The following is a 13,192-nucleotide window of genomic DNA, read 5'->3' as shown; positions in this document are numbered from 1 at the left end:
GTGCTTATCCTGCTGCTTTACACAGTCGAATATTTTGAATTGAGGGAGTGCTTTCCCTCCACTGTCTGTGTTTACCTGTACAACAGGCATTGCACTGCCATCCAACCTGGTATTCACTTATTTACACTCCCGCACATGTAAAAAGGAGGGTAAAACTTGAAAGAAACAAAATCAATGTTTTGTTCATTCTACAGGGCAAATGTACTGAAGGTATACAGTGCAGACCCCTCTGGTAGCTGGCCTTAAACATTTGGTCTATCCATTCCAGATCCTACCCCTATGGTGGCACCTACAGGTATGAGCCCAAGGCCTGAAACCTCACACCAGTTGCTGGCACCCAGCTCTCCTCACACACACCAACCCATACAGCCACATACAGAGTCACACTCAATCAGCTGGTCAGCATAGCTTGGTATTTGCTAGAGATCATATCGATATGCATACCCTCTCTTGCTCCAGTTTTTGGCACCACGTGTTCTCCTGTTGGTCAGAGCCCAGTTTCTGGCACTTATACACACACAGATATGCAAAACGGAGTCCTTCACCCAGAAAAATGGTCAGACATGGAGTTTAACTAGATAGGACAGACTGTGCTAATCAGACACAGGGTACAACCAGACAAGTGTGCTAACAATCAGCCTGGATTTCCTATTTATCACTCTTCCTATGCCTGTTCCTCCCTAAAAAATACACGACTTTTCCTGCCTTTGGTTCCTCACCAAATCACAGTAATTACATTAATTACTGTAAGTTTAGTACTAGATCCCAGTTGATTTTCCCTCCATCCCGTAAGTTACACACCACCTCCCCAGTCTGGACAGTGCTCTGGACACCCTCTTCTGCTGAGTGTCCCCAGTGGAGGTGGTGGCCCCTTTGTGGCAGCCCCAGCAACAGTCAGGGTAAAAGCTGAGGAGCTGCTTTTTCCACTGGGTTATTGGGGTTCCCCTGCCTTCCCTTGTGCCTCAGGGCTCCTTGGTGGTCATGGAGACAAGACTTCTGCCACACAGCCTGAGCAAAATACTCTGCAAATAGTATCTTTCAAGTCTGTCTTGTACTTAGGAATTGAGACAACTCTACTTTACAGATTTAGGACAAGAGGACTACCAAATCCCTCGAGTTTATCTGTTACTATGAAATTCATTACTGCAGCAGATTAATGGGTGTCCTGGTTTCAGCTAGGACAGAGTTATTTTTTCACTTGGTAGTGTCAGGTGTGGTGCTTTGTTTCTTCTTTGGGAGAAAAACAAATTTGATAACACACGAGGGTTTTAGTTGTAGCTGAGCAGTGGCTGTGCAGAGCCAAGGATGTTTCAACTTTCCATATTGTCCCACCAGTGAGGGGGCTGAAGGGGAAAAGGAGCTGGGAGGGGGCAGTTGACCTAAGCTGGACAAAGGGATATTCCCTACCATATGACACTATGGGAAAAAACTATATTCACGAGGGGAGCAGTCGCTGCTTGGGGACTGCCTGGGCATCTGTTGGTGAGTGGTGTGCAATTGCATTGTGCATCATTTGTTTCACAAATATATATCATTACCTTATTTTTCTTCCTTTTCTACCTTAGAAAACAGTTCTCAATCCACATGTTCTACTTTGCCATTTTTTCTCCCCAGTTCTCTTCCCCATTCCACTGGGAGTGTGGAATGAGTGACCGTGTGGTGCTGAGATGCTGCTGGGTTAAACCACAATGATAGGAAAACACGAGGCTTGCCAAATCGCTCACTTTGAATTGTAAGACCAAACACTGACCATTCTTACTGTCTGTAGGAGCCAGATTTCATTTCTCACATTGTATTTGTTACTGTTGTTTTTTTTCCTCAAAACAATACTGGTTGTAGATCAGCATCACAAATAGCAGGACAGTGCTCTACAGGTATGCTTTTATTGAAGACTTATTTAAGAAAACTCCAGTTAAAAGCTCAATGCAATCTAGAAAACACATCATCCAAAAAAACCCCAAGCAATATCACATTCAGACATAGAGTTTGCAAGTACTTTTCATTCATATTAAACCCAAGGCAGGGGTTGCTTTGATACTCATTTTAAAATAATAGCATTTGTCTAAATCACAACTAAAAGCCAAAAAGATAAATCACAACTATGAAAATCTCATTTTTAAGGAAAAGAACACAGACATATTAAGGAACTGACTGCAGGAATTAATGAAAGTCTCAGATTGCAAAGTACATTGCCAGCTGAGCTATAGTGCCTAACAATTTATCCAGAGGAAGATAAAAGGAAAAAAAAAGAATAAAATGAAAAATTTACCAAAATAAGCTATCAAATTTCTAATTACCTGGAATATTAATTTATTTGTAAAAGCATATAATCTTCTTGTGCTGCTACAGACGTAGATAAAATTATTTATTTGATGCTCTGTGCTGATCACTCTCTCTTCTATATTAACTAATTTAATCCTGCAGACTCACCATTAAAATAAATGAAATAAGCTTAGACGTGTTTGTGTAACTGAGAGCAAGATATGAAATAAAACTTGAGTTTCTGCAAGTGTTTTAGTAAACAATGACATTGCTAAACGTGTTCCTACTATTACTTTCATTATTTGAACAGTCAAAGATGAAAGCTGAATATTCATTTGTATGGATATCTGTTCTGACTCAATTTAACCCAGACATTTTCTTTGTTTTCTCTGAAGCACCTTTGAACTTGCTTTTCAGTGTCCTCTCCTCCTGAGAACGTACTCCATCAAGATTCATATAACTGTCACGACATCATTTTAAAACCTCCTTTCTAGCACGTATGTCACAGCATTCATAATGTTTGGCAAGATGAGTAAAACAGTGAGCTGACACACCTGGTTTTAATGACAAACTGCTCTATTGCCATTGTTCCCTCTTAGCCCTGCTCCTCTCCATATTTTTCAGCTCAGTCACCTGCTCCATGTCTGCTATTCAATATCTACTTATTATTGCAAGGAGTGACCCCATTTCAAAACCAAATATTTCAGAATTAGTAAGAGTTCAGTCCTTTTATCTGAAATAGAACACCTGTACCTCATGCTCTCAGTTCACCTACAGATGAATGCATCGGTTGTGACCTACTTCACCTTTTCACTGGAAAGAGGGAGCAAAACTGGATAAGGCAAAGGAGAGGTGGAGTGAACGCTGGCAGTGCAGCAAATAGCAGTGCTTTTATTCCAGCTCTGAGAGGTCAAAGTCAGTAGTGGTTCAGAGAGATCTAATGGGTATGGAGTAGACCTGAGATGGGTTGTCAGGAAGTAGAAAATTATACTGGATTATTACTGTGGTTACCATGGTAAATATCATTGTCTAGAAAATATTTGGTAGTATGTACTCTTAGAATCTTGGTTCTGCTTCAGTATCGATGCATGTCTGTCACTATCTTGTACAGTATCTAACTGATTTATTGCAGATATTTTCAAAATTGCATGCAAATTCTTCAAAGTTCATGGAGTAACTCCAGAATTATTCCAGCATGGAGAACAACTCAGTTCATAAAGAAATATATTTTTCAAAATGTGAGGTGTCTTAGTTGGCAGTACATTAGGGCTGATACTTAAACTTTGTTGTACAACTACATACAATTATACTTCTTTCTTGCAGGAATGCTTTCTTTCAGTCAGTAAGTTCCTGAAAATACCACCTGGTTATTCCATACTTAGGATATATCAATGGCCCATGGCTTATAGGTTCCAGGTTTATCTTTCGGAATCTGAAAGAATGTAAAGAAAACATAATTTTGCTAAGTGGAAAGAAAACCTTATGTAATTCACAAATGCGTGTTCCTTTTCATCCGTTTCAATGTCATTGCATGAACAAATTCACCCTTTTTCACATAATAAAGATTTGTGAAATCGACCAACTTGCCTCTAGTCAACTGTGAACAGTTAAGGACATCTCTCTATAACACAGGTGAGCTCATTGCCTGAAAGTTTCAGGTTACTTATAAGAGGAACTGATATATGAAGTTCAGTTGTACAACATGGTTTAATGTAACTGCATTAAGTCCTAGAGGCCATGAAGTCTGCAAGGAAATCCTAAATTTCAGAGGGCAGAGATAGAATGTCAACTCCTGATGACAAGATAGAAAGGTCACCTTTATTTAAACTCTTAGTAGTTAACAAGTGTACCCACAACACCTAGATGACAAAGGTTCTTGATTGTGGTTATGATTTCTATTAATATGAGAAATTCTATCAATGTGAAATACTTGATCACTGTGTATTGTGCAGAAGGAAGCAGAAGTGAATGGATATGGAATTCACAGTTCCAACTTCTGGTCAGGACGAGGTCAGAATGTCTCCAGCTGGCTGCCATTGAAAGAGATAGCAGACTGCAGGTTTGCCTAAGCCAACTTCTGTCCCTTTTCATAGAGAAATTTGCAGCCTATGTTAGAACACAGTTGTTCAAACCCAGCTTTCTGGGGCTTCTGATTAGATTTCCAACATTGAAATATTGTCTTAGTGCGCGGTACCTCTTTTTTTAACTTGAAAACTGTATTGGAAATAGTGTGTGATTTCTGGAATACTAGAAGATTTGCAGATACCCAGAGAAGATCTGAAAGCAGCCCTGTTTAGATTTTATACCAGAAATGTGTCCCTGATGTTCTGCACAGACTAAGGACTTTTGGCTCCTCAGATCCACCAAAAAATAACTTGGGTCAAAATACAGCAGAGCTCTTGTTCTCAACAGGGCAGTAATTTAAGTTGAATGCTAAATTAAAGTATCGTAGCACAGTCTGGTCTGATATTTCCCTATTTCCCTGTCTGCAAGATATTCATCTAGTTCACTTTCTGACTGGACACAGACTGTGGTGATAATGGCCGCAAAACCTTTGCTATTAATCTCATCATTGTTCCCATGCTTTATTCCTTTCAATTTTTTTTTCCTTTTTTTCTTCAACTTATAAATAAACAGAAATTTGGGGCAAGTGACAACGTATTACACAACACTTGGAAAACCTGCTGAAGTGGCCTAAAACTATTAAGTCAGAAAACAATGTGGCACTTTTCTCCTCTGTGAATAATTTTTTTTTGTGTATGATCATCATTGACTTGGACAGACAGGGGATTTTAAATTAGTTCCTGCCTCAGTCTTACAAAAAGAAGCACACTCCAACAGCTACTGCTCTGTTCTGCCAACTCCTAGTGAGAGAAGGGCAAGATACAAGAAGGGTGGATTAAAGTTCCCACTCTGGAAAGAAAGCAGAGAACATAGATGGTTATCCAAGTAATTTCAGTGACTAGAGGAAATTTTGATAGAAATACACAGACAATCCTTTTGGTTGCCTGCTCTATTAGAGAAAATATCAGAAGATAAAATTATGTCAAAAACAGCCAGAGCTGGCTTTATATTGCAGTTGCAGACTGAGAAGCTCTATAGTTCTCAATCCTAGACATCAAATCTACAAGAAATTATAGTACCTGAGATAGGCAGAAAATCAGGAATACATATCAGATCATGACACAGAGAATGAGCTTATATGATGTAACAGGGACCTAGACAGTTTAGGCCTCTGCAGTGAACACTTTAAATCTGCACCCTCAGATTCTCTGTGTGCCACTGTCACTGATGTTGCTTGCATGAAACCATACCTAGAACTCAAATGTTGTATTTGGGAGTGTTCTTGTGCAGTTAGTCTATATTCTAACTCCATGTTATTACAAGACCTGAATGCATATCAGCCCATATTTCTGTCTTCCTTTTTTTTAAGGATGAAAGGTAGGAAACTGGGGTACAAGGCTCAGAGTGGAACTAGCGTAGATTGGGAGCTTTGAACTAGTGATGAAGCATACCTACTCTGTGTCTAGACATAGTCATATTTCCTCATAGAGATGCAAATTAAGTGGCACTAAAGACAAACTCATACCATAATCTCAGAAGTATTTTAAAGGACGCTTAAATTAATTACATTGGAGTTTTTGCTTCTGAGGAAAAGGGACAGATACTTCAGAGCTCTGGAGTGTTGCTAACTCTGGCCACTCATTCATATTACAGCTGAGAAAAGTGTCACTGATGAAATAAAATGCATAACTCTGCTAATTGTGGCATGCTGAAGAATAGAGATTTGGCTCTGGCACTGATCAGACTATGTGCCCTATGTCTATCCAGGTTAAAGAGGAGTACTGAGGAGGTAGCTAGCTCACAAAAGGAATGAAAATACTGTTACCATCTTAGTAAAGATATCATCACAGGCCATACGAATCCGCTCAACGGTCAAGGGGCTGTTCAGTGTGAAGTCCAGAGGTAGCCCTCTTTCTTTCCGTACAGCAGCCACTGCATCACGTATTGCAAAAAACACTGAACTGCCCAGGAAGAATCCAGCCTCACCCACGCCCTGGTAGAGGAGAGAGACAGCTGGAGAGATGGGCTTAAAAACTAACAGCAGAGTTGAATAATTGTATATTCACTGTAGTTATCCAAACTACACTGACTCGCACTAGCTTTGTATTTGGTCAAGTTCAGCATATACACATTCAGCAGCTTTACTCATATCTCAGTGCTTTCAGTTTAGAAAAATATTGAGGTCCAGTATTTGGCTAGTGAGGACCATTTTAAAGCTTACAGTATAGCTATACTATCAAAAAAGCTTTATGGTGTAACTTCAGTTGTCACATTATAAAGCCATGAAATAACTTACAACTGCTCACATAAACTACTTGTTCTATATTCAAGTGGTCATACTGACGAATAAAGCCCCCTTTAGCTTCCTCCTGCACAGATAAAGTCTGTGCCATCTATGCCTGATATTGTGTTCTTTGTCTCTATCTGTTTTCTTCATGTGGAACAGTTTGTTTACCCGTTTATGCCAGGTAAGAATATAAGCATCTGGAGTGGACTTCCTTCTGGAAATTCCAATTCCTTTGTCATATCTGCTCTAGATTCAAGGCTGTAACAGTGGGCACTCCTGTCTTTCAGTAGCCAGAGGCCTCCTCCAATTTCCCCTTTTATTTTAAATGCTTTTGTTTTGAGGCTACAAACTGGATTAAAACACAAAGGCAGGTGCTCTGCAATGCCTAATGGAAGAACTAGGCTCTGTTCCCATATCTATGACAGATTTTCCATATGATTCTAGAAAGTCATTTAACCTCTCATCTCAGGACTTCTCCACTTTTAAAAGGATCATAGTATTTCCTTCTTCCATCCTTTCTCTTGTTAAGCACTTTAAATTTTTCAGGATGGATTCTTTTGCTTTCAATGCATTGCACAACAACAAGGAACAAAAAAGGTTTTCAATTTTGATTAGGGTGTTTAAGTGCTACTGTAATGCCAATAAATCATAGGAGAAAAATGGAAAAAAAGCTCAGAAAAACAGTACTTCATCATTTAGATAATTTTTAAGCACCAAATCTGAAAGTGGACTTGCTTAAAGGAAAAAAAGCATCTACCATACTATACAGCCACTGAAGGTTCTGCAGCAGAATTGTCTTGTTTCTTGCAAACAAGGTTTGGTATACCTACCTTGGAAGAATAGATAGCAATTGAGTTGCATGAATTTGGCAGTAAATAGACATGGAATTGCTCAGGAATGTCACAAACCGCAGGGATCTTGTATGTATCTGGGCTAAGAGTGAGCTGCTCTCCTTCTGGGGAAAAGTAGATTTCTTCTAATGTGTAAAGACCAACCCCCTGAATGAAGGCCCCTTCAATCTGAACAAAGAAAAAAAAGTTAAACACCTATAACTCATTCAGGCATTTTAAAAAGACAAAAACATACACCAAATTAGGCCTTCTGAGATTACACATAAACTGGAATCTTTCCTTCCAAAATTAGAAGTTAGCCAAAGTAGACTGAAATAGGACCAATGTGTCCTCCTCTGACTTACACAAATATTTTCATTGGCTCAAGTTCTACTCTTTCTTATTCCTGGCTAAATTCACCATAACTAGTGCAGTTACCTCTGATTTGCTTTGGCAAAACTGAGTTGAGTGAAATCTATTGACTTAAAGCTTATTGTTCACAGGAATGCCATGAGGAGATATTTGTTCACGGTCTATGACATAAATAATATGCCCAGTCTGTTATTTTCTTATAAAGATTTGTGGATAGCTAAAGAATTCATTATAGAGAAACAATCTGTCAGACACAAATAGCTGATAAATTGGATATGAAGAGAAAGCCACAAAGAAAGCCAACCTAAAGTAGGAGAGAACAACTGTTGAGGAGACCTCTAGGCCATCACAGTACTTGATATAAATAAACACTGGTGCAAGATGAACATAGCACTGAACTGCTAGGAAATAATTATTTGATATATTTGATAATCCTTGAATGTGCAGAATGAGAGTAATCATTTAGACAAAGAACACATATACAAGGATGAGCCTGTAATAGGATAAACGAACAGGATGTGAAAGGTTTTTTAAATTTAAGTCAGATTCTTAGCAGTGTTTTCTTTGATTCTGCAAAGAAACGACAACTATTTTTTTTTACATTTCTGAGTTCACCACTACTTTCTTATTTACAAACTATTAGTGTCACTGCTTTTGTTATTCAGTTTATATTTTGTTATTCAGTTTATTTGCAGGTTAGATAGTTGAATCCATAAGGCTATGGATATGGGACCTTTCAAGAAAGATCTGCTCCATGTCCACAACTTTTTCCATGAAGTTGAAGTCAGCAGTACCCTGCAGGTGGCTGAGATTTAGCCCTCTGTCAATAATTCCAGGGTAGAGTAAACTGATCAGGAAAAAGTCACAAGTTGGTTCAAGGTGCTAATCCTACAACACATTTCCAAATGAGGTCTGATGGTTCTCCTTCTCTTAACACTTCTCAAATATAAGAAAACATAAGATATAGGAAACTTAACCTAGTATTTTTTGTAGCTGCAAATAAAAAGAAGCACTACATCTATTTAGTCCAGCCTCCTTGATCACTAATGCATAGCATGTCTTAGGCTTTGGTGGACATTAAGATAACCAGTAGAAGCAATCTTTTACATATAAAGAGGGATGTGCACTAATATTTGATAAAAAGCAAAACTGTAAAAGAACATACCTGTCCTATATCTATAGCTGGATTTATGCTAAAAGAGGCATCCATCACAATGTCTGTCCTAATGTTCTGTTAAACAAATAAAAGTTGTTATAAAGTTATATTTAAAATACACAACAGCAAAGGGATGCTAAGCAATATATAGTTTCACTCATTATAGATATGTAATGTAGCCATGAAGACATTGGACTGTGGCTCCATATCAACCTGCTGAAAGCTGTCCATGGGCTAAATACTCACTGCAACAGGTCACATTATGTGATAGTGACTTTTCCTGTTTTAAATGTAGCTCTGTTAAAAATGGGCTGTAACTAATGATTTGGACTTGTGCTACTGAAAAGCTAACTTGCAGGAAGATGTCCACGGGGTCTAATTGAATTTCAAAGCTATCACAGATAATGGAAACATTAGATCTTTTTTATTTTATGCTGTTCTCATATACTTCCTTATTCATCTTTTAACAACAGATTTTATCAAAGAATAGGATGAACAAATTATAAAGGATTCTGTAGCCATTTATTGTCTTGCTGTTTCTCTATTCTTAGTCAAAAGAGCAAGAGTGAAAAAAAGTCTCACAAATGTAATGATAGTGACCATTACCTTGTGTGCTCCTGTAAGGCAGTCAATTTCTACTTCAGAACAGGCAGCTCCATAGAGAAAATATGGGAATGCATGGCCTTTCTTTGTTTCCCAGTTCATGTTTGTCTCATATCCTCTAGAGGAAACAAAAACATCCCTCAGATAATATGAATTTGGTCAAGACACCCTCCTTCCACTATCCTCATTCTCATGAATAATGCTTGTTGAGATCACTATGGGAACCATTTAACATGAGAAGTAAACTCCCTAAATGACCTATTTTCATAGGTCCTCACAGTCAAAGACAATCTGGGGTATTGTACACTGATAAATATCTGTTGCACTGAATACTTTGGGAGACTAAGAACATTACAGTCATCAAGTCAAATCCTTGTTTCCTGTATTCTACTGTAGTTGGCCTTGGAGAAGACCCTGTGCACCCACCTTCAAATCTTTTATATCCTTGCATAGCTAGCCAAGGTTGAAAAGATGATTTCCTGTTGTGTAAACAATGCAGTTTGACCCAGGCAACTTCCTCGTGGTTTGTGCGCTGCATCTGATATGGCCTTGAGAAGGCTGAGTGGGGACAGTTTTATCCTGTCCGTAACATATTGCCAAAATGGCATCTCTGATGACAAGAGATTAAAAGACTAACAGCTTTCCTTACTTGAAATAGCCAGTCGCTGAAAGGCTGATGCTCTTCTTGTGAGCTTCACTGATCTGCAAAAGGCATACTTATTACTAGAGAGAAAACTTTAAAAATCTTTCTGATATTCTTTATCATATTTAAAGAAAAAATGAAACTTTAAAAAATCATTTAAAGAAAATGGAAGCCTAAGTAAAAGTTTTACATTTCCTAGTGTCCTAAACAGGTCTTTAGGAAGGGACACACTGCAAAAGACGATCTAAAGCTGGCCAGGTTTACTAGGGCATTGTGTTACACCACTTGCTTTTCTTCTCTCTCACCACAGTTTCTTCTCTCTCTTCCAGTTTACTTTGCAGAGAGGCTCCTTTCTCTCTCCAGAGCACTGTCACACTGGGTGTGCGGGTGTCCACTGTATGATGTATTTCATCATAATTTAATAGCAAGAAACAAAGAGAGACACTTACCCAGTCTTCCCATTTGCCTTTAGGATTCTTTCTTCTGATAGGGTCCAGACGCTTCCAAAGGATTTGACAAGCATCCTAGAGAAGAAGTTAAGCACCAGAAAACCAAATCTATCTGGTGTTTTCAAAGAAATACAAGTGCTTTCCTGGTAAAGTTAGTTTGTTAAATGCTCCTTCAACACGTTCTGTTTTTATTCTCACTTGATAATTGCTCAAAGAAAGGCTGATTTGGATTAGCAAATTCATTCTGTAGTTCAGAATCCTCTTCATTTAGTTACAATTTCTTTCCTTTGCTAACAGCCAGCTACAAAGCAGCACTTGTTCACACACTAGGCAGCTGTTGAAACCATAAACAAAGAGAAGACAGAGGACCTGATTCCCCTTCTGTCTTGATTCACTAGACCTACCAGTGTGAATGATTTCTTTAGAAATAAATGAAAGAAGAATTGATCCCAAAGTATCTAAGTGGATAAGAGTGATTGATTTAAATTTAAATTTAAATTAATTTAGGCACTATGTAAAAAGTGCCTAATGTGTATCTTACGATAAATTTTCCCTTAAATTTTGTTCACATGTTCAGAATAAATTGAAAATCCATATTTTTTTCTAGATTAAACCTGAGAAAAACTGAAGTTTGTATATCTGATACAGTAAAGCTTTAAAGCTACTCTTCTTAACAGTGTTCTATGATTTGCCTTACTCTAAACTGTGCATATAAATTAAACTAGCAACAGAAGCTTTGAGATAAAAGAACTGATGCTTTTTGAAAGCTGCTCAAAAATAAAGATGAAATTATGAATTGTCAAAGGGAATTCATTATTTAACAGAACGGATGATCACGAGAAAAAATAGTAGTAAGTCTAACCTGTACTGCTCTTGCATTGATTTCTGTCCCAACTGATCCCGCTGTGTATTTGCCATTAGGTACAGTTGTTGAGCTTGTTTCACAGAAGTGTATATATGACAGTGGTATCTTCAGTTCATGGCTGGCAATCTGTAATAAAATTAAATAAAAAATATCCAGTCCTACTTGAAGAGACAGTCTCAAATTAGGAAAAATAAGGCATTGTCATTCATGTCTCTCTCTATATGCACACAGATAAATGACCTAATTCAAAGTAATGCTGTAAGTAGGACAATTCTGAAGTCTTCTTTAGCAATTATTCTGTAATACAAATAATTTATTAATAAATTCAGATACTAGAAGATAGAATAAAATAATACAATACCATATGTTTTGCCATAAATTAAATGCTCTATTTAATCAGGTTTTAGTTTATATATATATTTCAACCAAGATTTAACAATAAATCATTAACCCTCATGGATTTTCAAATCTTCTTTTTATATTTTCCTTTCTATCTCATTTCAAACAGCTTTCTTTGTTTGTTTTCACACTTCAGTGTTTCTCAGCATTCTAACATTTTGATATCATTCAACTCATTTTGAAGGAATGGTCTCATTCTCACTCCAAAAGTAACTATTTAGCACATGGTTTTGTGTATCACTGTTTGCACCTGAATGCATAAAAATGGACTGATGCTGCCATCAGTTGCAAAGTTACAATTTCTCAGCAGTTTAGCTTCTTCTGCAAAAACTGTTGAATCCTTTTTGCATGTTCTCTCTGTGCCTTAGTGATCGTGGTATCAGTGAGGAATATCACAAAGATGTTCAGCTACTATCCTCACCTTGAAAGATTACATTGATTATAGCTTATATTTTTCCCAAGATTTGTTTTCATCAGTAACTCTGAAGCAACAACTCAAAGTTAAACCTAGCTTTCTTACTGAAACAAAATTTGTTGCACATCTGAGTGCCATTCATCTTTTTGGCTCAGTTACGTTGTTGCATTTACTCTCAGATGGTAACTCTTACTTACCTGTAACATCTTAGTATGAATTCCCTGTCCAAGTTCAATGCCACCATGAGTGACTAGTACAGACCCATCTAAGTAGATATGGACAAGAGCACCAGCCTAAAGGAAAGATATGGAAATGTGGTAATTCTCTTACTGTACTGAAACAAGATATGGAAATGTGGTAATTCTCTTACTGTACTGAAACAAGAAGGTGCATAAGAAGGAGAACAAGGCAAAGAAAGATTTATTTCACAAGAATCAGTATATTACCAAGAACAAGGATAAATTCTCCAGTAGTCTGACAATAAATTTCACCACTCAAGAGCAGGGTGGTTCTAAGTGAGCTAGCAGTTACTAATAGGAGTTCTGTAGGGTTCACAGTAATTTGTTCATATTACAGAAAATTGTATCTGTTTCCTTGTGAAACTGAGAACATAAATATACTGGCTCCAGTTGTATGTGAAGCCCCAGATCCACACAAACAAAGAACTTTCAAAGGAGTCATGATGAAAGAAATCACACAAGCCACTCACTCTTATGAAGGAATAATTGGATAGGAAAGAGAAATTCTGCAAAATTGCATTTGGCAGCATGCAAACAGCTCCCGGCAGTTAGAGAGCAAACAGCAGAGCCTGAGAGGTGTTATGAAATACAGTGCCTCCAAAACTTTT

At 37.7% G+C, this 13,192-nt stretch overlaps 1 protein-coding gene across 2 annotated transcripts in view; it reads right to left on the bottom strand.

The window, feature by feature from the left end:
- Positions 1-1,871: 1,871 nt before the first annotated feature.
- The window catches only part of LOC100549268 (aldehyde oxidase 2-like), a 44,166-nt gene continuing 32,845 nt past the window's right edge, over positions 1,872-13,192 (bottom strand). Inside the window, exons 27-35 of one of the 2 annotated variants that reach the window (XM_031554061.1) lie at positions 12,543-12,638; positions 11,529-11,657; positions 10,667-10,741; positions 10,224-10,276; positions 9,578-9,692; positions 8,981-9,046; positions 7,444-7,632; positions 6,152-6,319; positions 1,872-3,694 (exon numbers count right to left, since the gene is read on the bottom strand). In XM_031554061.1, the coding sequence (XP_031409921.1) occupies positions 3,641-3,694; positions 6,152-6,319; positions 7,444-7,632; positions 8,981-9,046; positions 9,578-9,692; positions 10,224-10,276; positions 10,667-10,741; positions 11,529-11,657; positions 12,543-12,638 (945 nt within the window). In that variant the 3' untranslated portion in view covers positions 1,872-3,640. 2 annotated transcript variants of the gene reach the window in all.

The sequence above is a fragment of the Meleagris gallopavo genome, chromosome 7 (genome assembly GCF_000146605.3).
Source record: "Meleagris gallopavo isolate NT-WF06-2002-E0010 breed Aviagen turkey brand Nicholas breeding stock chromosome 7, Turkey_5.1, whole genome shotgun sequence".
Lineage (NCBI taxonomy): Eukaryota > Metazoa > Chordata > Aves > Galliformes > Phasianidae > Meleagris > Meleagris gallopavo.
This window is presented reverse-complemented; position numbering and strand designations above follow the sequence as displayed.